Here is a 25,358-nt window from a genome sequence, read left to right as displayed (position 1 = left end):
CTGAATTCCATTTTACAGGTGAGGAAACTGAGGCATGGAGGTGAAGTGACTGGCCAAACGGCACACAGCTGGCAACTGGCAGAGCCAGGATCTGAGCCCAGAATGGGCAGTTCCCAAGGCCTGTCACCTGGACCACTGGGTGCTACTGCCTGTTGTCTCATGGGGATATCAGCTCTGCCTTCCCAGACTAATCAGTTACTGAAGTGAACTCCTGCTGTCATCTGAAACAGTGGCAAAATTGGTAAAACTCAGGGCTCACGCTTTGGGAGAATTAAACAAGATAACGCTCGGACCATACTTACTTGGTGTCTGGCACAATAAAGGTCCTACGGCACAGCCCCAATCTTTACAATCTAACCAAATGCCGAGCCCACCGCTGTAGCCTCCTGGCACTCCTGCCACCCGCCCTGAGCCCAGCTCCCAGGAGCCCCCTGCGGCTCTCTGCACAGGCGTGCCCTCGTCCCAGCCAGCTGTTCCCCAACCTTCGCAGAATCTGTTCCATGCCACCTCCTCTTTGAAGCCCCCTGGGGAGCCACTCCATTTCCAGCCCCAACCTCACCCAGTGCAGGGGCGTCTCTTCACAGAACCCTCAGGGATCCCACAGCCTGCTGTCCAGACCTCCATTTCAGCCCTTATTTTGGGTATAATTACATGTTCACAGATCTGTTTCCCATGACAAGTCTGTCTGAGAGCCAACATTCGCTAAACAAAACCAGGCAGGGAAATCTACAGCTAATACACCACTGGGAGGACGGGTTCCAGAGTACTCGGGACGCCACACTTGCCATGCCAAGCACCCACAGGCCAGCTGGCACAGGTGAGGTCCGCCGAGCCCCTTCACGAAGTACCACACCGAAAGCCATAAAAACATCCCAATGACCCTCTGACCTAGTCATTCCATTTCTGGGAAGAAAGGTTAGAGGAAACAATTAGGAAATTAAGAAAAAATAAATTTATGCCAGGAATCACACCTTGGGATTCTGAGGGTAGGAATAAAACAAAAACATAAACAGACAATTTAAATGTCCAACCACAAAAGGGAGGCTGAGTCACCCAGAGTAACAGTAATGCCTGTTTGTTGATGATTTGTGCCCGGTAAATGCCAGTCACTTCACCTCGCCGTGTCACTTTGTCCTCGCGCACAGCCTGGTGAAGTAGGCAGCATCGTCATCCCGCTTTCCAGCAGGGAAGCAGGCTCAGAGGTTGTGACCGGAGTGACGGCTCCTAGCAGGGGAATGCCGGGCCAGGCACGCCTCTCGGCAGCAGGACACTGTCTCAGTCACTGCTCACGAGAGCCCAGGACGAAGCAGCTCTTCATCCTCTTCCTTTACCAACAAGGGACTGAGACTCTGAGACAAGAATAAGGTATCCACAGCCACGCTCCTGCCCAGTCCATGGTCTTACCTCCTTGGTTCTAGCTGCTGGGACCTGTGTCACTCAGCATCCAGCAGCAGAGGAGGGCCTAGGGGACAGGCACAACTGCTTCGAGACCCCATGCTCTCTGCCATGAGATGGTCCTCCGGCTGCAGATGGCAAACCATCTCTGTTACGAATTATGTCCCCCCTAAGATGCTGAAGTCCTAAAAACCAGTGTCTGTGAACCTGTAACCTCTGTCCGAGATAGGGTCTTTGCAGAGAGGTCACAAGCCTAGGACTGTGTCCTTCTAGAAGAGGGGAATTGGGACATAGAGACAGATGTGCACGGAGCAAAGGCCATGTAGAAGCACGGGGAGACAATGATCTACAAGCACAGAATGCTGGACGCTAGTAGAAGCCAGGTGAGAGGCCCGGAGCAGATCCTCCCTGGAAGCCCTCCGAAGGAACCAACCCTGCAGACAGCTTGACTACAGACGTCTTGCCTCCAGCCTGGGAGAGAATAAGTGTCTGTTGTTTGGGCCACTGAGTTTGTCACATTGTTACAGCAGCTCCGGCTCACTAGTCACTTCTCACACTATGAGACAGCTGGCAAAATGGTGATAACAGGGGCCGGGGTGGGGCTGGGGTGGAGGATATCTGGGGGCGCATGTGATGGGGGCCACTGACTGCCCCCACAGGAAACCACATCTGGGGGCAGGGAGGGCTGCGAGGAGACACACCAGCACAACAATGCTGCTTTCTAATTTCTCTCCTTCTTCTCCTGCATGTTCCCAATTCAATCCAGCAAAGCTTATGTTACTCTTCTAAATTCCATACAACTGGCTTAAATCTATGTACTTGAGCCATAAGAATCTAGAGGTAGATGAGAATCCTTGTGACCCCAGGACCTCAGAACGTGAATTACCTGGACACAGGGCCTTTCAAGTGGTAACTGGGTTAAAAATGGGTTGTTAGGAGGGGCCCCACTCCAATAAGACTGGTGTCCTTATAAGAAAAGGAGATGAGGACACACACAGAGAGGCAGAAAGAAAAAGAGAGCACATGATAAACCAGCTCCAGGTACGCCCAGATTGGAGTACTATGTGAACACATAGCAAGAGGGTGGCCATCTGTGAGCCAAGGAGAGAGGCCTCAGAAAAACTACACCTGCCAACATCTGGCCCTTGGCCTTCTAGCCTCCAGAACTGTAAGAAAATAAATTCCTGTTGTGGAAGCCGACCAATCTGTGCCGTTGTGTGCCGGAGGCCCCAGCAAAGTAACACAAGGAACCAGAGGAGGGTGAGCCTTCCCACCACCCCCAGCACTGTAGGCTGGAGCTGAGGGACCGGCAGGGCGTGCTTAGCGAGCCGGGCACGGCCGTGTCACTCACCCAGGCAGTTGTGTCCATCATGGGCCAGCATGAAGCCATCAAAGCAGGTGCACCTGTAGTTCCCTGGGATGTTGATGCACTCGTGCACGCAGCCCCCGTTGTAGTAGTCATTCTCACACTCGTCGATGTCTGCAAAATGAGGGCCGGGAGAGCGTTCAGAGAAAGGGCCTGGGGGTCCCCTCTCCCCGCTACCACTGAAGCCACCAGGGTGTGAACAGTTCGGGGATGACTCAGTAGGTATCCGCTAAAGTCCTTGCTGGGCGCTGGGGCCCCAAAGATGGCAAAGATGAAGAGCCTGGCTCTGCACTAAAGCCGGCCCCCTCCCCCCGGGGCAGCACGGGATGCCCTCACCACAGTGAATTCGGCAAGAATTCACCCCCAGCTCTGTCTCCCTCAAAAGCCTCTAGACAACAGCATGCGGGGACCCTGTCTAAAAACCCCTGAAACTGGCTCTCTTCAGCTTATGTGAAAGCCTCCCAGAGATGGAGAGCTCGTGATTTTGTGCAGTGCAGAGTACTGAATAAAATTAACCTTGCACGCCACCGAGAAATGTAACCTCTGGAACGAGAGAGAAATGCATAGACTCCGCCCAAACAGTTTCCTTCCACAGCCGCGCCTGAAGCCTGCATTTCTAGGGCTCCAGAATCCTTGTTGTAACAAAGGCTTCTGTCTCTGAACAATGGCCAGTAGCCTTTGTAAAGGTCACTCTTTTTGCTGTCTTGAGTCTTTTTTCAACACTTCCCATCAGGGCTTAGAGGGCTATCAGTTCTGGAGCTCCAGAGAACTGGAGACCTCGGAGAGTAACAAGAACGCACGACGCCCAACGAGCGGCTTCTATACCCAAGTCCCAGGCAACCCCCACTGTCATTCCCTCCTCACACCCCGCAGGAGCTCAGGGAGGTGGGCACCGTCATCCTCCCTCCAACTTTACACGGGCACTGAAGAGAGCCGGGCCCAGGGAGGCCAGACCCCCGCCCAAAGGTCACACACCTGGGAAGTGGTACGAGTGGGATTCGAGTGAGACAGTCTGGCTTGGGAGCTCCTGGGGGCCCAAGCTGCCCCATCTCTGACAGCAGCGAGCCAGGGGCGCCGAGGCCCAAGGAGAACCACCAGCTTTGCCTGCGGACCTCGGTAATCCCGGCCCAACCGCTCCCGGGGCTTGTTGTCTCAGCACACACCGGCCCTGACCTCCACAGAAAACCCGTGGAGGCTGCGAAGAGGAAGCGGAAGTGCCCTCCTGGGGGAACCGGAAGTATCGTACTCGGCGGAACCGGACGTGTCGAACTGAGCACAACCGGAAGTGCCTCACAGGAACAACCCGTCCCTCCCCTCCAGGGTCAAAGAGGGAGGTTTGAAGCCCTGTTCCAGCCATGAGCGCTGGCCGGAAGAAGAGAGGGCCCTGAAGGCAAGCCTGGCTGCTGCTCCCTTAAAGGCCCGAGGAGCTGGCACAGAGAGACACCCAGCTGCAAGCTCCCTCCATGCTGGTCCTGAGGACAGAGCTACACGCAGTGGAGAAAAGCCATGGGGGGCCAATTCGAGTCGCAGGTAGGAATGTCCATTGGAAAACTGCTCTCTCGGGAGGTAGTGAGCTCCCTAACTCCAGAGGTGACCAAGCACTGTTCATATATCTGCCTGCCAGTAGAGGGGATAACTTCAGTGAAAAGGGCAGCACGAAAATGCCAGAAAACAGAGCCTGGGCTGTGCAGTCCCCTTCTTATGCCCACCCCTCCGGCCACGACAAGTGGAAAACAAAGTAGCCTGAATCTCCAAAGGAAAGAGACAGAAGCTTCCACCCAGCCCAACTGCAGCGGCCATCAGCATCAGCTGGGAAGCTGGCTCAGCTCTGCAAGTCCTTTGAATGGTTTTTAATCACATTTAATACATTCAGACATTTTATTTTTTATTTTTTTATCGTCATTTTATCATTTTTAAAAGATTTTATTTATTTGACAAAGAGAGACAGCGAGAAAGGGAACACAAGCAGGCGGAGTCAGAGAGGGAGAAGCAGGCTTCCCGTGGAGCAGGGAGCCGGAGGCCGAGCCGGAGGTCGGCTGGATCCCAGGATGCTGGGATCATGATCTGAGCCAAAGGCAGACACTTAACGACGGAGCCACCCAGGAGCCCCAGACATTTTAAATAACATCGAAGGGGGATATAAGATTTTATGTTTGCAAGGGCACACAAGCGTATGAAGACTGAGCTATTGATTACTTCTCATTCTCTGCAGCCCTGACCTTTTTGCCAAAGCCCCAGATAAACCAATCTGACTGCTTCCCACCTCCCACCCCCGAATCTCCCAGACACTCCAAAGGCAACATGGCCTGACTTTAATTCATCAACCTGCACTTGACTTGGGTTCCTTGTCCCTGTGAATATTGTTATCCTTCCACCTCTCCACAGACATGGAATCAGCTACCAAAGCATGGTTTTTCTACAGCGTTAACATGGTTGCAGCCTGTCCACTGGGCACCCATTCCACCACCTGCTCATCATGGCCATCATCTCTCATCCATTCTCAACCAGCAGCCCCAGACCATTCCCTCCCTCGTTTCTTCATGTAAACAGGTGGCTCAGGAGAAAATGGCCTGGTCCCAACTCTGGGGTTGCAGCCTGGTTGTTTAACACAAACAGTATATGTAGCAGCAGCTCTTCATCCCAGGCTGGGCACACGACTTAGGTTGGATCAGTGAGACTGAGGGGAAGCACTTTTACTTCATGCTTGGGTAAAAGAATTCTCTCTTGCTCTCAAGTTGTAGCTCCAAAGGAATTATGCAGATATTTACTGAAAACACACACCAGGTCACTTAATTTTCATAGCAACCCTCTGGAGTGGGTATTTTAACTTCATTTTATGGGTGAGCAAACTAAGGTGCAGAGAGGAGAGGTAATTGCTCAAGGTCATATAGTAAACGGTAGGGCAAGGGCCAGAACAGAGGTCTTTCAGTCTCAAAAACCTGTTTCCTTTCTAGTAAGTTAGAACACCCATGACATGCCAGGCATTGGCAAATTACTATATACACATTATTATACCCTTGGTACATCTATGCTGTGTGTTGAGGAAGTATTATCTAATGCTCCAAGCACCCATTTATCCATTCATCCTTCCATTTGTCTGTTCATGCTAAAATCTATTTATCTAAATATCCAATCAGCTGACTATCCTTCCATTTATCCAATCACCCATCATTCACTGGTCCATTTATCCAGCCAGATATCTACCCATGTATCAAATATGCATCCACCCATCTATATATATGGCCAGACACACTCATCTTTTCATTCGTCTAAACATCTAAACATCCATCCATTCACTCATCCATCCATCCAAACGTCTAAACACCCACCCATCTATTCATCGGTCCAAACGCCCACCCATCTACACACACACACACACCCCTACCCACTCGCCATCTGTCTATCCATCCACTCACCCATCCATTCATTTACATATGGATTCATCCACCCATCGACTTCTTCAAACATGATCCATCTAAACATCTTACAAAATACACACAATTAGATTTAAAAATAAAGATGGTGGGAAGAAGAAAAAGAAATGAGGGTTGAAGAATAAGAGAAAACTGGTGAAAGTATACAAATACACTTGGTAATTCTAGCACAATTTCAAAAAGTTGGCCACAAATATGGCTCTAAGCTGCCCGGAAACCAAAGCAAAGAGGAAACACAGAGTTGCCACATCCATAAAATGCAATTAAACTGGTTTGAATGGTGGTGAGGTCTAAGAAAAATGTCTCTTCCCCTGGTTAGGATAATCATATGCCCCGATCTGCGTGGCACATTTCCACTTTATGCTGTTGTCCGGGTGTCATTATTGACAGCACACTTTTCACTCTCAAAATAACAACCTATTTGGTCACCATACCCAGAAGGCATTATAAAGATATTGCTGAATAATCAATAAAACAACTCTAGCCTTTTCCTTCCCGTGACACCCTATAGTATGGGCCACAACAGATGCCAGTAGGCAGTAGAGTGAAGGAATGTTCACTGCTCAGACCTCTTCCTTTAACTTATCTCCAAAGGATTTCCCCCAGATCCAAGCATCTCTTAGAACCATCAGTTCCTCTCCAACCCCCAGACCTGATGTGCTACCACAGGCTTCCTAGACCAGCCTGCAGCATCTGCTCAGAACTAACCCCCCTCCCCTGAATTTTGCATCTGTGTGTTGAAATTTTTTTTAATCATGTGAGCTTCCTCCTTTAACTAGAAATAAACACACAAACAAATCAACCCATAAAAGTCTCTGCCAAAGCGAGCGGATTTATTTCTGTTAAAAGATGTGTTCATGAGCCACCAGGCCTGGGGGAGGGCCCACAGGCCTCCAAGATGCCCAGGAGGCTCGGACCACTTTTTAAGGACTGTTAAAGCCAGAGAATGAGGAACAGGCGAATGGGGTAGGGAGAGGGTGAAGGAATGGAGGAGGACAGAGCCAAGCTCTCTGGATGTTTATTCTTGAAGGACTATTGTGGCTGAATTGTGTCATTCCCAGATATGTACTCGTGCCCTAACCCCCAGTATTGTGAACGTGACCTGATTTGGAAATGGGATCTTCGCAGATGTAAGCAAGTTATGGTGAGGTCATGCAGTAGGGTGGGCCCTAATCTAATGCTTGGTGTCCTTATAAGAAGAGGGAAATTTGGATACACACAGAGAGGATGTTGGGACAGAGAGAACACCATGGCGAAAGGCACAGAAGGAAGACGGCCACGTGATGACCACGGCAGAGATCGGAGGGAGGAAGCTGTGTAAGAGCCTGGTGTTAATGATTCCCATTTTGCTGATACAAAGGCTGAAGCACGCATGGCTGAGCACCTAGTCTCCTGGCCCCGAGCCAGTGGCGGTGTTCGAAGGCAGATTCTATACCTGTTGGAGCCATATCCTCAGCGTGCATGAGATGAACACTTTCTAAAAGGGCGTCAGGTCCAAAAAGTTATTAAGGAGGAAAGTGGGAAGGAGACATCATGCGCCTCATTGTTTTTTATTCCCAAGGTGTATACCTGCCCTGAGGTTGAGGGATGGTGACAGGGACCCGAGTGCTGGGGATGACAAGTCCAGCAGCTTACCCTAGCCATCCAGGCTCCTTCTCAAGCTTGGATTTTTTTGTTGTTGTTGTTATATTTTCATACTCAACAGAAAACAGCTTCCAACATCTCACAGAGCAGAGAAAAGCAACACAGGAGCGGCTCATTATGGGATTTTTAAAAGCACACAGTGTCATTTTTCCTGTATTAAGGGCAGCATGCACACGCGATCGCACAGCTGTGGTTGTGTGCCAACAGTAGCGGTTTGGAATGCGAATGGATTGAGTTTAGCCCTTTTTTTTCCCATTTAATTCAAAATTGATTCTTGTTGTGCCATAAAATATATATTTATTCTGTGGTGCCTGGGTTCTAAAAGATTACATTGCAATGTGCTCCTTCTCGTTTCGTCTTCATACTATTTCAGAGCCTTTTCCTAAAAATCAGGACTGACTGCAAAAGTTCTCAAAGTGAGGATTTTTTTTAAAGCTCCCTGCTCTCCGCTTTCAGAGATCATTACTGAAAAACCTCTTCTCATGTCCCCTTGAAATTGGCATTTTTCTTGACATTCCTTGAAGACAGTGGAGACCAAGTGCTCTCGCAAAGGCCCCTTCCCTGGCTGGGCGCTAGCCTCTCTTCTTTGTCTGGAGGCTTTAGGAAAAACCATGCACTCCTCAGATCAGGCAACCATTCTGGGAGAGATGTATGGCTTAGGAAGTTGAGTCCTTATTGGTGAATAAATCTTAATCCGGTTTGTTGGCTAATTACGCTCGGGGGAAGGTAGTTTCGCGGGGCCGCCTAGCAGGAAGGATTAAGCCTCCTGTCTCCGGTGGCACAGGGTTAAGCTCTGGGTTTGTAATGATTGAGTAATGAGACGCGGCTCTCTGTGGACCCCTGGCAGGTTTCCCTTCTGCAGAGACAATGCCAGAAGTGGGCCCAGCAGTTAATTATGGGAAAGGTCAAAGGTCACGCAAAACCAACACACATCTATATACTTTTTCATTCCTCACTGCGCACAATGACCATGGCTCAGCCAGAGGGTGGGAAGGCCCTCCCCACTGCCTACCTCGTGATCCCCAACGACCATGGGGTCCGAGCGGCTTGCTGACCTCCCCCAGGGGCCACCACACTTCTGCTCACACCGTGCCCTCGCCTGGGGCTCCTTCCTCTTCACAGACACCTCTGTCCATCTGCAGGCTGAGCCCCAGCATCGTCTCCTACCTGCTACCTGTGCCAATTCCCTGGCAGACGTGACTCCTCCTCGTCCTCTGGACCCCAGAGCCCCATGAATGGACCCCGCCACTACTCTTGCTTGCTGTGTACCTGTCTTTTGGGGCTGTGAGTTCCACGGGGGCAACAACTGTGTTCTGTTCAGTGTGAGCTTTAGAAGGAGCAGAATGTGCTCAACCAGAGTGTACTCCGCACTGGACAAATGAATAAGCCTCCATCGACCGACCCCCCTCCACCCACATGTAGACGGTATGCTGGCCCCTCGCCCGTGACCACCCTGAGCAGTGCATACCAGCATCTTTATTTCATGGCAAGGGAGACCAAGACCCAGAGATCACACAGCTAAGACAGGTGGAACCAGAAAGGGGGTCAGGACACCGGACTTCCAAGTTAATGCTGTCTTAGTCACAAAGGACCACATATTGTAAGATTCCATTTATATGAAGTCTCCAGAAAAAGCAAATCTGTCAAGACAGAAAATAGATGAGTGGTTTTCTTGGGCTGGGGAGCTGGGGAGCGATGGCGAAGGGGTGCAGGTTTCTTTTTGGGATAATAAAAAGTTTCTAAAATTGACCATGGTGATGGGTACACATCTGTAAATGTACTAGAAGTCACTGAACTGTGCACTTTCAATGAGTGAATTGCATGGTATGTGAATTATATCTCAATAAGGTTACTATATATATGTACATATATGTACACACACACATATATATATATATATTTTTTTTTTTAAGAGAAAAAGAGAGAGCATGAGTGTGCAGAAGCAGGGGGTGGGAGAGGGAGAGAGAAAGAATCTTAAGCAGGCTCCACACCCAGTGCGGAGCCTGACACGGGGCTCAATCTCATGACCCTGAGATCACAAACTGAGCCAAAATCAAGAGTCGGCCGCTTCACCGACTGAGCCACCCAGGCGCCCCAGATGTTTACAATTTTTAAAAACTTAATGTCATCAATGCTATCTGTTGCACTGGCTGGGTCCCTGGCGCTGTGCCTGGCTGCAGGGACAACACAGGATGCTTATTCTGAATTGACCTCAAGTGCACCTGCATGGTGTGGTCTCATGGTGGGTGTGCAGCTCTCAAGCCCCAGGTGGAATTTTCCCACCAAACCAAAGGACAAGGACAAGTTGATTATTCCCTTTCTCCCTCAAAAAGGCCCGGAACCTTTCACTGGGGGAGCTGTTCCCAGACTCTGACATCAAGCCTCAAGGACCTCAAAGCAATCTGGTCAAAGGAAAGCTGATCTGGCAGAATGTTCTAGATGGAAGTGAGGAGGTGTCCCAGGCTGCCGACTCAGAGTTGAGGCCCCCACCCCTCCCCTCTGCCAATTATAGGCATGGCCATTCTCTTGTCCCCTTAGCAAAAGACAGGGGAGAAGCCTAAATCCCTAAGCCCCCCAAGCCCCTCAAACCGCAAGCTCCGAGGGGCTGCTGCCCAGGCCCAACCACCTGTGAATGCAACAGGAGGACGCTCAGACACGCGTAGCTGCCGGAAAGCCTGAGCCGCCACTCAGAATGGGTAAGCCGGTACCCCCCAAGAGCTTCTCCGATGTCCCCACCGGATTTTATAAGGGGAAACCGAGCCCAGAGAGAGACACTGAGGCTCTAAGCTTATCAGCAAGTCAGGGGCAGACAGCAACTTGAACCCAAGGCTCAACCCTCCGGGGCCGCCCCGTGGGCTCAGGCCTCAGGCCGACCTGAGCTGGCCCTGTGCAGTCGGCTCTCCTTCTTTCTCTCTCCAAATGCCCCGTGCAGTTTCTCTCCAACACACGGCAAAGCAGTGGCAACTCCCCGCCAGGCACCAACTCAGCTGCAAGTGCCTTACCCCTCACCATAGCCCAAGCAAGAAGGCTGAAGTTCCCTTACCACAGAAATAGAAGCTGACCCTCAGAGAGCTCAGAGATCACCCAGCTAGTAAGAGGCGAAGCCGATACTGGAGCTCGGGCAGGCTGGTTCCAGACTCTGCCCTCCTAGCCTTGACGCAGTCCTCTGGAGAATCACCCGTCTCCGTGACCCAGGAAGTCAGGGCCCCTAGTCCTTGCTGAGGATCAAGCCGCCTCCCTGTCTTCTTCCCTCCTGTACCAACACCTTCTCCAGGCTGGCCCCCCAACCCCAGGTCAGACCCTGGCCACAAGGAGCTGTCGGCATGATGGGGGACCAGGACCCAGACGCAGACAAATTCATCTAAGGAGAGCTTCCTCTGCCAACACACCAGCCAGGCCCAGTCCTATCTATGGGGCTGCCAGTGGGAAGGGACAGGAGACTAACAGTCCAGCCTGAGTCCATCTGCCACCCCCAGAGACTAAGCCAGCATTAGGCACCATCACGGCAAGGAGGATGCTGAAGAAGGAGGTGCCCACCAGGGGGTGGGTTCATGGGGGACCAAAGGGATCTGTGATCTCCTAGCTCTGGCCCTGAACTCTGCAGTCAGACTGCTAGGGCCCAAGAGGCCCACAGACCCCCCCCCCCCAGGTCACACCAGGCTTGCACCCAATTCTCACAGACCTACGCCTAGCTCTACTCCCCCTGGCACAAGGGGCAGGAGGTCCAGACAGGAGGAGGGTGGTTCCCGGAGAAAGGAGTACATCCTGGAGCCCTGGAAGGGAGTGGGGAGTGATCGATACCAGAGCTGTTATTAGCCAGGCCAGAGTCCAAGCTGGCTGGCTGGCTGTGCTCTTAAACTCTCTCCTCCCAGGACTGCAGTCCTGGCCCATCTGGAGGACCCCCTCGGAGCCCCTCCGAGGCCCCGTGACCTTGCCCGCACACACAAGCCCTCTGGCCCTCTTTGTCTCAAGGCCTTGGGGGAAGGCTGCCATCCCTTTCAGTAGCATCCCAAAGGCCGACAGGCCCGTAGTTTATTTTCTTAGAAATAATGGTTTTTTCTGGTTAGCATTCCTCAGATGGAAAAACAAATACAGCCACTGTAATAAGAAGCGGCCAAGAGGAGGAGAGAGAGCCCAGAGGAAGGGGCAGAGAGGGGCCTGCCGCCCGGGGCAGAGGCTGGGGCTGCAGGGGTGGGGGGCAGGGGAGAGACCCTCTAACCCTAGGAGAAATGGGGATTTAGACGAAAAGGAAAACGCCGCCTGCAGGCCCCGGGGTCTGTCTTCCACACACGCTCCCTCCTCCTCCCACCTCTGCTCAAATGCACCCCTACCAGGCAGGTGCCATTGTTCTGACCGGCTGGATCAGGAACCAGGCCTCTGGAAGGTTCAGTCCCTTACTGGACTTACTGAGTCAGCGGAGCCCAAAAAAGGCCTCTGCATCCATCCGCAGATGGCTTCCCAGACCATCAGAGCTGGAATGAACGTCTGCTTTCCTGACCAACGCCTCTCCGGGGAGCCTCTCCAGTTTTTCCCTCCCAAGGCAGAGATCCGTGCTCTCTCTTCTTTGCCCCCAGTCTGGTCTGCGTTCTCACGGCTGCACTTCCCACACTGGCTTACGTTCACGTCTTTCCCAGTCCCGACTCTCCCACGGACCAGTGAGGTCAGGAAAACATGTCTTGGCCTCGGCACCAAGCCTGGCACAGAGTAGGTGCTCAGCGAACATTCTCAGTGTTAAGCTGCATCTTGCCCAGCAGATGCATTTTACAGATGGATACACTGAGGCTCGGGGAGGGGAACTTGCCTCCAATGCTTAAACACCAGTGGCATGACATTTTCATTTTTCCTTCTGAAAAGGAAAATTCCAAGCCCAATCTCTGCCACAGAACAGGGCCCCCTTGGAAGCAATGCCATCTAATTGCTAGCTGACAGCAACTTGGAATTTTAAGTCACATTTGACTTCTTCCTGCCTGCTGGTCTGCTGGGCCGGAGGGCTTTCATCTTCAGTGGGGCTCACACGTTAGCATGTATAATTGCACGTTTTAAGACTTGAAGAAGAATTTCCCCTCCTCCCCCCACCCCCGCAGCCCACCTCCTACTGCCTTCCCTGGCCTCCCAAAAAGCAGATTTTTATCTGGAGTTTCAATAAAGTGTGCAATAATGATGAGGAAAGTGATTTAGTAAGGTCATAGAGGTTATTCCCTAAAAAGGCCAATTGGTTTCAAGTTTTTTGTGTGTGTTTTTTTTTTTTTTTTTTTTTTTTAGTTTCTGATCTTAAACTAAACAGATCACCGGGTTTGTTATTAGGAGTTTCGTTAAAATGCCTAATACCATGCCCTGTAATCTACCTGACTTCAGTGACTGACAAGGAGGCGGTGGGGATATAAAATTCAGGAAGTGGCTATTTACACTCATTACATACATGCTAATTTTGTGATCCCTCATGCCCACAGGTTGTCATTTTTTCCCCTTTGCATAAAAAAAGGGGAAAATAATAATACATTTGATATTCTGTGGCCAAAACAAAAGGTTATTTCCCCCAAGAGTTTTAATTATAGCATTCTGGAAAAGGCCCGAGTTGGAACTTGCAAGTGGAATAAACGACTTGAATAAATAAGTCTAAAAAATTAAGTACACATAGAAGGGGTGATGTGCACTGCTGGTTCAGACTAAACAGTGATTATCAAGAGGGTCTTAGTTATTTAAACAAGCCATTTGAGGGCGGTTTGCTCCTCGTTTGGGGCCTGGTCCTGATTATAAACGAGAGCTTTTAATTAAGATTAGTAAGACCCAATTCAAGCTATAATTTGGTCCTTTTCCTTAGCAAATGTCTATGAAAACAAAGCAATTAAGGTTAAATGAGTTGAAGCATTTAAAAGGGATGAAATGCCCCCTCCTCGCCCCTGGCCTGCCCCCTCAGCCAAAGGAGCAAAAACAGGCCTGACTAATTCAGACCAGGAGGCCAGCATAGGGGTATGGTGAGCTGGGGGATGCATAGGCTTAGCTTATTGAAAAGAGCAGGGAAATAGAATGTGCAAAGGTCCTGAGGTAGGAAGGAGCTGGCAAGTTTGAGGAATCGAAAAATGAGTGATGCTGTGGTGTGGTCAGGGAGGGAAAGGCTGAGAATGACAGCGTTAGCTGAGTGCCGGGCTCAGCCTGAGGAATGTCCTCTCTCAGCTACATGGATGGGCCGTGTGCTTCCAGCCACTCGCATTCACAAGAGCCTGGCTCAGACAAGCTGGTGGCGGCAAGGGGGCGATATGAATGAAGGAAATGGTCTCTGCAGTCTCTTCTGACTCCAGAGCTAAGGAACTCTTCCCACTTTGTTCAGACAGGCTGCTGGGGGCCTGTCCCATGGCCAGGACCCCATGGGTGCCTAGGGTTGGCTCTAGGCCCTGCAGCTTCTCAGCAGGATGACCTGGCCAGAGACTGACCTCCCTGGGTCCAAGTACCCCAACCTCACCTGCCACTGGCCTACACCAGATGTCCTCACACTAACCCCTTCCCTTGTCAGGCCTCAGCTTCCTCACCTATAAAACCCTCCAGAAGCTGGAGGCTCTGCGAGACTTTTCCTGGTGTCCCTGGGATTTATAATGATCACTCACTATCCACTGATGCTTGCCCTGGACCCAGCCCTAAATGAAGTCACATGGGTCACTGCAACCCAGTGTCACAGGCGCTCTGAAGGAGGGATGCTCGCAGCTAACATGGGCAGCACGGAAGGCTTCCTGGAAGAAGTAACTGCTGAAACTCACCCTCCACCCTCTCGCTCAACAGATGCTTTCCAAATTCTGGGCCAGGCCCAGCACTGGCTTCCAGGGGATGGAGCAGAACATGTCACAGACGCTGTCCTTGCAGAGCCCACATTGCGGGAGGAGACACAGGGAAACATAAATGCAGAGACGCATGGACACAAGCGGAGGGGTGTGTGGGACGGGGAGGGCGACGGAGAGCGCTGGTCATCTGTAGAGCATGGGGGCTCCCCTGGACGCCCCTTCCAGTCCCTTCTAACCATACACGTCCATGAGCGTACCTGGAGTTACTTCAGGTTCTTTCAAGACACAAATCATCAAGAAAACATGGATTTTTCCTCAGCCTTGCCTGGAGCCTTTCGGAACCCTCCGAGGCACCTCAGCTGGCGACGGCAAGCCCCCTGTGTGGAAGCCTGGTCATCGTCACACACGCACTGGCCACGTGGCAAGATGGCCTTGAAACAGTGATGAGAAACTGTCCTTGGACTTGGGGAGGGGGACAGGTTGCCTAAGCTGTTGGCTTTGCTGAAGGGGTTTTCATAACCAGCGGCAGCTTCGGGGTGAAGCAGTTAAGGGTATGAGAGGCTCAGCTGGCCCCTCGCAGGGGTTCCCATAACCTGGGTCCATTTCCCATGAAGAACTAGTGAGCTCGTGGAAGCCATGTTCTCTGAGCACACTTTGTGGAGAATCTGTCCTCTGTGCTTATCACAGTGAATGGCAAAGTCTATCAGATTTGCGGGATGGGGTGCTCACTCCCCCAAGACTCCAACCCCAGCCTCTGCACGGCCCCATACTGGTTCAGCACCTGGGATGAAAGGGCCTAGGGAGGGAAATGGGTTTCCTCTAAGGTGGAAATTGCTGCCTGGAGGGGGCTGTGATCGATTACTGGTGTCTGCTCTGGCAGAATGGGGCAGCCTCTTTGCCAGCCCAGCAGTAGGTTTCATGGAGCAAAGGAAGGCCTTCTGTCACTTGTAATTTTTATCGTGCATTTTCGGTGAATGGTCATTTGTGAGTGGCCAATGTGTCTGTACATCTCTATGGGGATATGGACATATGCGTATGGTTTATCTGAATAGTCCATGAGCCAGAACACCCCATTCCCATTTCCTAGCCATTTTAGATCCCGGCAACTGTTGGAAAAAGACAAAGTTTTACCCCTTTTCATATATTGAACAACATTATGACCAACATTATCACAAACATCAACATCAACATGATGACAACGATCAATATCACCATCATTGCCACCATCATCATCACCACCATCATTATTACCACTGTCATCACCAACAAAGTCGCCAACATCCTCCTTCTCATCCTCAACATCGCCATCATTATCATCACCACCACCATCATTGCCACCATCACCATCACCACCATCACCATCACCATCACCACCATCACATCATCACCATCACCACCATCACCATCATCACCATCCCCACCATCATCATCATCACCACCACCATCATCACTACCACCATCATGTCATCACCATCATCATCATCACCATCATATCATCACCATCACCACCATCATCACCACCATCACCATCATCATCATCACCATCATCATCATCACCACCATCACATCATCACCACCACCACCATCATCACCATCACCACCATCATCATCATCATCACCATCACCATCATCACCACCAACACCATCATCATCACCACCACCATCATCACCATCACCACCATCATCATCACTACCACCATCATGTCATCACCATCATCATCATCTTCACCATCACCATCACCACCATCACCATCATCACCACCATCACCATCATCACCATCAACATCATCACTATCATCACAACCAACACCATCATCACCACCATCATCACCACCACCATCACCATCATCACTATCGTCACCATTGTCACCACCACCTTGACCACCATCATCATAGGAACAGCAGGTAAAGCTCACGCAGTGTGTCCTAAGTACCAGGCTATGTTCAAACGCTTTATGCATGTTACCCCACCTAATTCTTACCCTATCTCTGTGAAGTAGATATTATTGTTATCTCTACTATATAGACAAACAGAGTCGAGTAACCTGTGCAGTCTACATGGGCAGGATGTGAACCCAAGACATCTGGGTCCAGAGTCCATGCTTTGATCACTGTGCCCAATGGCCTACTGACCATCTATCCCACTTCCCAGAGCAGAGAGCCACAGGCAGCAGTATGAGAACCGGGTCTACCAGACCTGGGCTCTGGTCCCAACTCAGACAAGATCCCCGCCTCCTCAGGCCTTCATTTTCCCATCTATAAACCAAGGAGGTGAATGAACATCTGGACAACCTCCAAGCTCCCTCAGGCTACCACTGCACGTGACCTGCCAGCCCCTCCAGATTTCAAAGCCTCCAGAAATCTCTGCATGGTCCTCCTGGGGGAGCTGGTGGGGGATCTGATGACCCATGGGGGAACACTCCAGTGGGCTCCATTAATTCAACTGATGCCTATCCTTAGGGGTGAGAAAAACCTCAGTGCCAGTGGAATAGTGTCCACTTAGGTCCCCAGAAACCCTCACAGAAGGTATGGGGAGTGAGTGGCCAAAACCATTTGGCCTCTTTGTTCTTGACCACTAGTCTCCATACTTTTCTTTTTTTAAAGATTTTATTTTATACTTTATTTCAGAGAGAGAGGGAGAGAGAACACGAGTAGTGAGTGGGGCAGAGGGAGAAGCAGGCTCCCTGCTCAGCAGGGAACCCAATGTGGGGCTTGTTCCCAGGACCCTGGGATCATGACCTCACCCGTAGGCAGATGCTTAACGACTGAGGCTCCCCCACCCCCAGACACCCCAGTCTCCATACTGTTAACAGGGCAACTCCACAGGTACCGACTTACCACCCATAGGACCCTGTTGATTAAGAATTTCTACGGATGTGTAATTTCAGCTCATGCAGCCTGACCCAGATCCAGAGCTCCTCGAGGAGAAGGGCCAGGTCACACTGTCATTATCACCCGAGGTGGGCTACACGGAACCGTTTTCAAAGGTCTTCACCATTGAAGCCATCATTAAATGAGTCTGTTCACACCACCTCTCCCAGCCCGCAGCCACAGTGAGAGGTGGTGAGAACAGAAGACACAGAGGGTGACAGTGACAACAACAGCACCGTCATCTGTGTACCTAGCGCATGCTCTACCCTGAGTGCCTATCGCGAGCCGGGCACCGTGATGGGCAGGCCTGGGGTTCACCGCCCAGCATTTCATACCATCTTCAGGAAGGCTTATGGTGAGGGGTATTTTTGGCCCATACAACCAAAGGAGAAACTGAGGCTCGGGAGGGCAAATGACCACCTAGACTTTCACGTCAGAGGTGGGCTGCAACCCAGATTCCCACCCAGAGGCTGGGCCCGTTCTTGCTTTCCTCTGCCATTAGACAGGGTGGAGAGGACACTGTGATGAGAGTGAGTCCTCCCACGGCCCCAGCACACCCCCTTCCCTGCCGCCCGCTCAGCCCCTCTGTGGGCAGTTTCTATCTATGTGACTCCTCACCTCCTGGGAACTCCAGTCTGGGCATGAGAGAGCCGACTCAGACTAAACATTTTCTGCACACCCATGCTCATGCCAGGCTCTGCCCCCCAGAGTGGGGAAGATGGGGACAGGCCTGAAAGGTAGTCTGGGGGCTCACTGTGAGCCCAAGCTGGACAGCTGCTGTGTGGTGGGCCTCAACGCTGAGCCCATTGCCAGCCCTCAAATGGGCTCACCGTTCAGCGGGAGAACAAGACACGTAATTATATCCAAAGGCAGAAGTGCTCTGAGGCGGGCACGGGGTGGCACTGTCGGTTAAGTGTCTGACTCTTGGTTTCAGCTCAGGTCATAATCTCGGGGTCATGAGATCGCTCCCCACCCCCCCCGCCGCCGCCGTCTGGCTCTGTGCTCAGCATGGAGTCTGCTTGACATTCTTACTCCCTCTACTTCCCCCAAAGAAAAAAAGAAATCTTAAAAAAAAAAAAATAATAGAAGTGCTATGATGGAGAAAAGCACTTAATGTGGCTGTGTGTGTGTGTGTGTGTGTGTGTGTGTGTGTGTAACTGTGTAGAAGCAGAGGTATCAAGGAAGGCTTCCCAGAGGAGGCAAATCTAAAGCCTGATTAGGAATTGGCCAGGACACAAGGAGTAGAAAAGGAGCTCCTGGTAAGGGGAAGACCTGTGCTGAGGCTCAGAAACACGGAGCCGCCTGGCGTGTGGGTGTGTGGCCAGGACACGAGGGCCATTTGGGGTTTCAGGAAGTGAGGGGCAGAAGCCAGAGCCAGACTGGCAAGACATGGAGGCCCCTGGCATTTGCAGAGGCACATTCACAAGCCTCCTTCTCTCTCATTCTTACCCTGAGCCAGCGAGTCTAACCCCCAGCCTGGGCTCAGGCAGAGCGGAGAGCTAAAGCTGGACTCTGGAGGACGTCAGGGAAACAGGGAGAAGGGAAAGTGTGGGCTTCCAGGTCTGGGGACAGCAGGAAAGGACCCTAAGGAGCTGGGCTGGAAGAGGAACAGGCTGGGTCAGTGGCTTAAACGAGCAGAGATAGAGGGCTGCCCTTGGCCCTCCCTTGCCAGAGCACTGGGCTTGGAGCAGGGAGCAGAGAGTCAGAAAACGGTCATGTTAGAGCCTCACGTGTGCCACTTGGAACCTCCAGGCCCTGCCAGCAGGGGGGCCAGCCCGTGCCACCAGGCTCTTTGCTCATGACCTGGTCTATCCGACTCCAGCCGGGCCTCCTTCCAGAGGTCCGTGGGTATGCGCCAGCTCCCCACTCAGGCTTCTGGGCCCCAATCAAGGCTAGAGATGTGGCCAAACCAGGCACGATCCAGACCATTGCCAACTGCCCAGCACGCAGCCCTAAGAGACACCCGGCAAGTGAGATGGATGAATCATGTCAGCGTTCCAAGGAGGCATATCTGCATCTCCCACAAAGCGCCAGCTCCTGCAAAGCTTGAAAGAGAAGGAACGGGCCCCCATCATACTCTCATGGGTCGCTTTCCTAATATGAATTTCGTGCTTTGAGAAAGTAAGCTGGCAGGGCATGGGGAGAAGCAAACGAGAAGCTAGAGAGCCATGGAGGGGGAGTCCAGGGTGCTGGGGTTCAGTACTCGCCATGCCCTGTGGGACCAGGGGGCTTGTTTCTCTCGGGGCCTCAGTCTTTCCTCGTCTGCAAAGTGGGGACAGACAGGGAAGATTGGGAGCAACGATTCTCAGCCGGGTATGCATGCGGGACGCGGAGAGAGCGGCTTCCAGCTCCCTGATGATGGGCTTTCCCAGAACAACACGGAACGGCCGCACAGCCCCTCCCTGACAGATGCTCCCATGAGTTCCATCCAGTCTGGGGCGTCCTGCTTTCAAGGACAGCCAAGGCTGCGCCTCTCTCTCTGACTTTCAGCTTGCCAGGGAGGGAGTTTCCAGCACCAGATAGTCAAACCCAAATCCCAGGTGCAGGGAAGAAAGGCTGGACAGACAGACAGACGGACATGGCACAGATGTATGTCTTCGCCCAAGCTCTCATACCTGAGCCAGCCCACGAAAGCTGCGGCTGGCTACTAAGCAGGTCCTTTGGGGAAGCTACAGCCACATGGGGTGGGGTGGGTGGTTTCGAAGTTAGGGACCTGGGGGAGGGTTACCCCAGGCCTTTACCCTACACATATCCAGTCAGAGACAAGAAGGATGAACGTGCCAGTCAACACTTCATCTCATTTAAAATAAAACAAAAGTTTCAATTCCTGGGTGAGTCAAGCACCCCGTGACTCCAGATTCCTCCCTCCAGGGAAGCAGCTTAGCTTCCCAAGAAGCCCCCGGCTCCCTCCCATGGCCAAATGAGGCCTGTGCTGCTGGCACGCCACGGGGTGGGCATCGGCCACATACGGCGGCCGTGGCGGCCCTGGGGTCTGTCCAGAAGGGCCAGGCTGGGCTCACCTTCACACTGCCTGCCTTCCCCTTTGTAGCCCGGCTTGCAGAGACATTTGTAGGACTTGGGTGTGTTCTGGCAGATGGCATCGATGTGGCAGTCATCCGTGCCCTCCGAGCACTCGTCCACGTCGACTGGCCCTGGGTTGGGTGGGGGAAACAACTGGTGAGATGTGGTCCGGTCGAAGGGGCAGGCGATGGTGGCTGGGGGGCAGGGAGCTCCTTCTGCCTCCTACCTTCCATTGATCGCTGGGGTAATTAACAGTAATAGCCATCACACGACAACCCGCGTGATGAGTGGTGACTGGTAGCATTCTGGGGGCAGCTACTCTGTGCCAGGCACAATGTCACCTGAATGTGGCCTCCCATTTAATTTTCGCGACGGTCCTATCAAGTCGATCCATTACTCCCGTGGGAGAGATGACAAAACCGAGGCTTAGGAGCACCGCCAGGAAAGCCTTTCTGTGTGTCTCGCTCTCCCCACAAGCACCAACCCTCCTCCACTCTCCTTATTCTAGAATTCAGAGCCAGAAGGGCCTTGGAGGAATTTAAATCTATCCCCTTTGGGTTACGGTGGGGGCGGGGCAGGGGCGGGAAACCAAGTCTAGAATGGAGCCCGGAGCAGCGGCCAAGCCAGGAGGCCCAGGGTGGGTGATCTCACCCCGCTCAGCCCCAGGGCTGTGGAAATCGAAGGTTCTTCACCCGGTTTCCAGGCCTCAGACTGCAGCAGCCAACCACAGAGCCACACCCTCAGCAGGGCTGACCCAGCTCCCCCGTGGTTCTGACCTCCCCATCCTCTCTCCTCTCCACCTGAGACACCTAGGACCTGGCTCTCAGGTCCCAAGTTCCAAACTCAAGTTCAGTCTCAGTTTTGAGGGCTCCTGGCACTCCCCACCTCCCACCCTAACTCACGCACTTACACCTTCGGTCTGGAATAGCTGCTGGCCGAAGTAGAGCAAGATAGATCCTGTGTTTCTGTCTCTCTCTCTCTCACTCTGCCCACCTCTCTCTCGCTCTCTCACACATACACACACAGCACAGAGCTCAAACAGGGAAAGGGACCCTTGGGACACAGGATAGCACAGCTAGAAGAACTTTAGTTATAATCTGGGTTACAGATGAGAAAACTGAGGCCCAGAGAGGTCTGTTGTAGGTCAGTAGCTCATGAGGGGCAGAGACTAGAGCTCAGATCCAGAGTTTTCTATGGGCCATGTTACTTCCAGCTAGCCACCAATAAAATACAGATGGATGACAGATAGAAGGGCCCAGAAGGGCGGCACAGGGAGACCTCAGCAGCTACTCCAAAGGCAGTCAGTCACCCAAGGACAAGGCTGGGGGAGTACTGGAGAGACCTCCTCTCTTCCTGACCCCAGCCTTCCCCTAAACTGTCTGGTTCTCAAGACTGTCCAATCTGAATTACGCCCCTGGCTGGCATCGGGGTTCTAAATCTGTGGGAGGGGGGGTCTCTCTAAAAGAACAAAGTTCCTCTCTAAGTCTCTAAGGGCTGCAGCCTCCCCCAAAGGAAGAGCGGCATCAACAAGAAGCCTAAGAGCAAAAGTTCCCTACACATGCACGCACACGCATGCACACACATGCACGCACACATGCACGCACGCACACAAACACACGCACACACGCACACCCAGCAGGTGGTGCCACTTTTCAGGGTGGTCGTATCTGATCAGGTCAGCAACCTGTCCTCTACAGCTGCTCCAAGGAAGGTAGAACAGGAGCCAGGAACGGGCCAGAGCCAGCCACCAAATGGCCAGGGACCAGTGGGAATGTCAGACCAGCAGAACATCCCCTTCCGGGGGAGTGACAACACAGGGACCCCCATGCAGGCTGAGCACGGCCTCCAGAGCAGGAAGCCAGAGGCCAGGGAGGGCCAGTCTGCCTCCTTCCAGTGGGGAGGCCTAGGGCCACTTCTAAGATAGGACCAGCAGGGAAAACGGGCCACAGATGCACATCCCAAGGGTCAGCGCAGAGGAATGAGGGGAGGGAAACTGCTTGGGGTTCTGGAGCCCCTTTTGCCCCGTATCCCTAATCTCTGACCTAGGCAGGTAACCTCGTGGGAAGGGAAATGGATGAACCTTAGCCATGGGACTGGTGCGGGGTTGAGGGGGGGGCGGGATACCTCCCCACACATCTTCTAAACATGTCTTTAGGTGGGGGCTGGGGAGAGGGAGAGGAGCCAAGGCCATTTGTTCCCCTGGGCTGACCTTGCTCCCTGCCCAGGGCTGGGGACTCCCTCCAGAGGGCAGCCCAGCCCTTCCCTGGCCTCCCGCTGCTTGCTTTGACTGGTTTGTGTCACAGCACAAGGCTTTCAGGGGGTGGGACACACAGACAGACAGAGGAGGGACAGAGAGGTAGAGAGAGGCACACGTGAGAATAGCCAAACAAGGGCAAAGGATCCTAAAGTCTGAGAGAGACACCCACAGACACGGTGGGGGCTGAGGGCCGCAGGGCCCAGCCTCCAGGGGCTCCAGCTTCGGGAAGAGTTTAAACGCCCGGCATCCTCAGGGAGCGACTCCCATTTATAGATTTCTATGCCACCAAACACAGACTTTGGGGAGCCCAGCATGGTAGCTGGGGGGGAGGGGTGTCCAGAGAAAGCCAAGGACAGCAGAAGCAGGCAGGGTACCCCCCCACCCCTCAAGGAGAGAGGGAGGAAACTCCTCCGAAGCAAGCTGTGGGAGGAGACACTGTGCTTTCCGCTTTGTGGGAGCACCCCTTCCAGACAACCAAGAGAGTGGGAGGGGAGGGAGGGGGTGCTGGGGATCTCCTGTGAAATCCTGCCCCCCTCCCCTGCGCTGCTAGCCTCTCTGCCCTGCCCAAACCATGCCCCAAATGCTTGGGATCCGGGATGATCCCGTTTCTTCCTTCAGTGCCTCTTGCCTCCCTCTCCTGGGCCTCCTCCCCTCGGTCCCAAGCTTCGTCTCCCCTCCCTCTGGTTCCCATCCATCTCCTTCGCTCTGTGTCAGTCCCTCTGCCCCTCCAGTCCTGTCTGACTGTCTGTCTGCCCATCCCTTTCCAGCCATGTCCACTTCTGTCTTTCCCATCCGTCGGTCTTGCTCCCTCCCTATCCCCCACCCCCAGTCTTCCCGTCTCTTTCTCTGCTGTCCCTCAGCCTCCACCTCTGCTCCTCTCTCTTCCTTCCCATCCCTTAGTCCGCGCCGCACATCTCCCTTCATCTGTCTTTTCCCTTCCAGCTGCCCATCTGCCTCCTTCTCTCCGCCTTGGGTTTCCTCCTTCCCCTCCGGTCTCCCGTTCTCCTCCCTACTCTCCGTGTCTGTCTTTCTCTGGGATCCTTTCTGTGTCCTTTTGTGTGTTCCCTCCGTGCCTCTTTTTCTGTTCGTCCGTCCCTCGATCCACCGCCTCCCCCCATCCCCTTTCTCTCTAGGTCAGCCCTTTCCCCCGGCTCCCCTCCTCTCCGTCTCCCCTCCGGGCCTCCTTCCGCCCGCACGCCCCTCTTCCCTGGGGGAGCGCCCGTCGGGCTCCGGGGTCCCCACACCCTCTCGCCTGCGCTCCGAGCGCCGGGGCTCCCCTACGCCGGTCGTCGCGCTTTCTTTCGTCCTCCCGCCCTCGCACTCCCTCCCCCGGGGGCCCCAGCCCGTCCCGCCCCTGCTGCGGCCCCGCCGGGTTCCCGGAGCCCCCCCGCCCCCGGCCGCCGGGCTTCGGGGAGGGGGCGTCCCGCGTCGGCCCCAGAAGTTACTTTGCAAAGAGGCGGGGCGGGGCGCGGGGCCGCGCGGGCCGCAGCCCCCTCGACGGCGCGGGGCGGGGGCCCACCCGGGACCCCGCCGCCGCCCCGCGCCGCCGCCCGGCCGCTCGGGGCTTACCTGGGAGCCCGCTGCCCCCCGCCAGCCGCCCGCGCGCGCCCAGGGCGAGCAGCACGCACAAGTGCCAGCGCACGGCCGCGGCGCCCATGCTCGCTGCGAGCCTGGCCGTGCCGGCCGGGCGTGCGGGCGTGCGGGGCGCGGGGACCCCTGCGACCGGCCGCTCGGCGAGCGCTCCTGGCTGCTGGCTCCTCGGCCACCGCTCGGGCTCCCAGCCACCCAGCCGGCGCGGCTGACGAGCTGACAGCCGTGCGCTCATTGGCCCGCGGCCGCCGGGGGCGGGGCTCTGCGCGCGGCCGGCCAATGGGCGCCGGCCGCCGGGCCGCGGGGGGTGGGGCGGGCGCGGGCGTCGGGGGCGCCCCCTCCCCTCGGAGCTGGCGGCAGGTTGTGGGTTGGGGGCCGGGATCCGCTCCGGTGGCCGCGGGGTGCACAGTCTCCGCCGGGCTCGGGCTCGCTCGGAGGCTGCTCCCTTCCCCGGCCCCTACCCCCACCCCGCCGTGTCGAAGTCGTCGAGGGTGACCAACCCCTCCGGGGGCAGCACTCCCACCTCCCCAGCACGCACACTCTAGGGAGCGGAGGGGGCCTGCCCAGCGGCCCTCAGAGGTCGAGAAAGGCCCAGAGGCATCCATTTGTAGTGGAAGAAATGGGAATGCTGAAAGCAGAATTGTGCGCTCACCCAGCGGGGTGGTGTTTATTGAGAACCTACTGTGCGCCCAGCGGGGGCACTGCAGCGGTGAATGAGCCAGAAGGGAAAGAAATCAGGTTCGATTAAAAATCGACTTTCAAAACAAACTTTTTACCACTCCCCAAAGGACAATGGCTCATAAGTGTGCTTGTCATAGGACAGCCTCAGGATCCGCATCCAGAAAGTTCCCTGACGGACAATGCCACTTTGCAGGCAATCCTGGCCCACAGTGCACCCCATCTGCGGGCTGTCCCCCTAGCCAGCCAAGTTGGATGCTCTGAGTATTCAGGGCTGGGGGCCTCTGCAATGACAGCCCCGGGCGGGCAGGTGACGTGCTGGGGGCTGG

The 25,358-nt window shown here is 53.9% G+C and overlaps 1 protein-coding gene across 3 annotated transcripts in view; it reads right to left on the bottom strand.

Moving 5' to 3' along the window:
- SCUBE1 (signal peptide, CUB domain and EGF like domain containing 1) overlaps positions 1-24,433 on the bottom strand; it is a gene marked incomplete at both ends in the record, with an annotated part of 135,585 nt that extends 111,152 nt beyond the window's left edge. For 2 of the 3 annotated variants that reach the window (XM_080811621.1, XM_080811622.1), the window contains 3 exons: positions 2,747-2,875; positions 20,504-20,635; positions 24,331-24,418. In XM_080811621.1, the coding sequence (XP_080667747.1) occupies positions 2,747-2,875; positions 20,504-20,635; positions 24,331-24,418 (349 nt within the window). Of the gene's footprint in view, positions 1-2,746; positions 2,876-20,503; positions 20,636-24,330 lie in introns of all 3 variants that reach the window. The other variant, XM_080811620.1, reaches the window with a different exon arrangement.
- Positions 24,434-25,358: the final 925 nt, after the last annotated feature.

This window comes from Martes martes, assembly GCF_963455335.1.
Source record: "Martes martes genome assembly, chromosome: 8".
Taxonomy (NCBI): Eukaryota; Metazoa; Chordata; class Mammalia; order Carnivora; family Mustelidae; genus Martes; species Martes martes.
The sequence above is the reverse complement of the archived record's forward strand: the minus strand, read 5'-3'. Positions and strand labels throughout refer to the sequence as shown.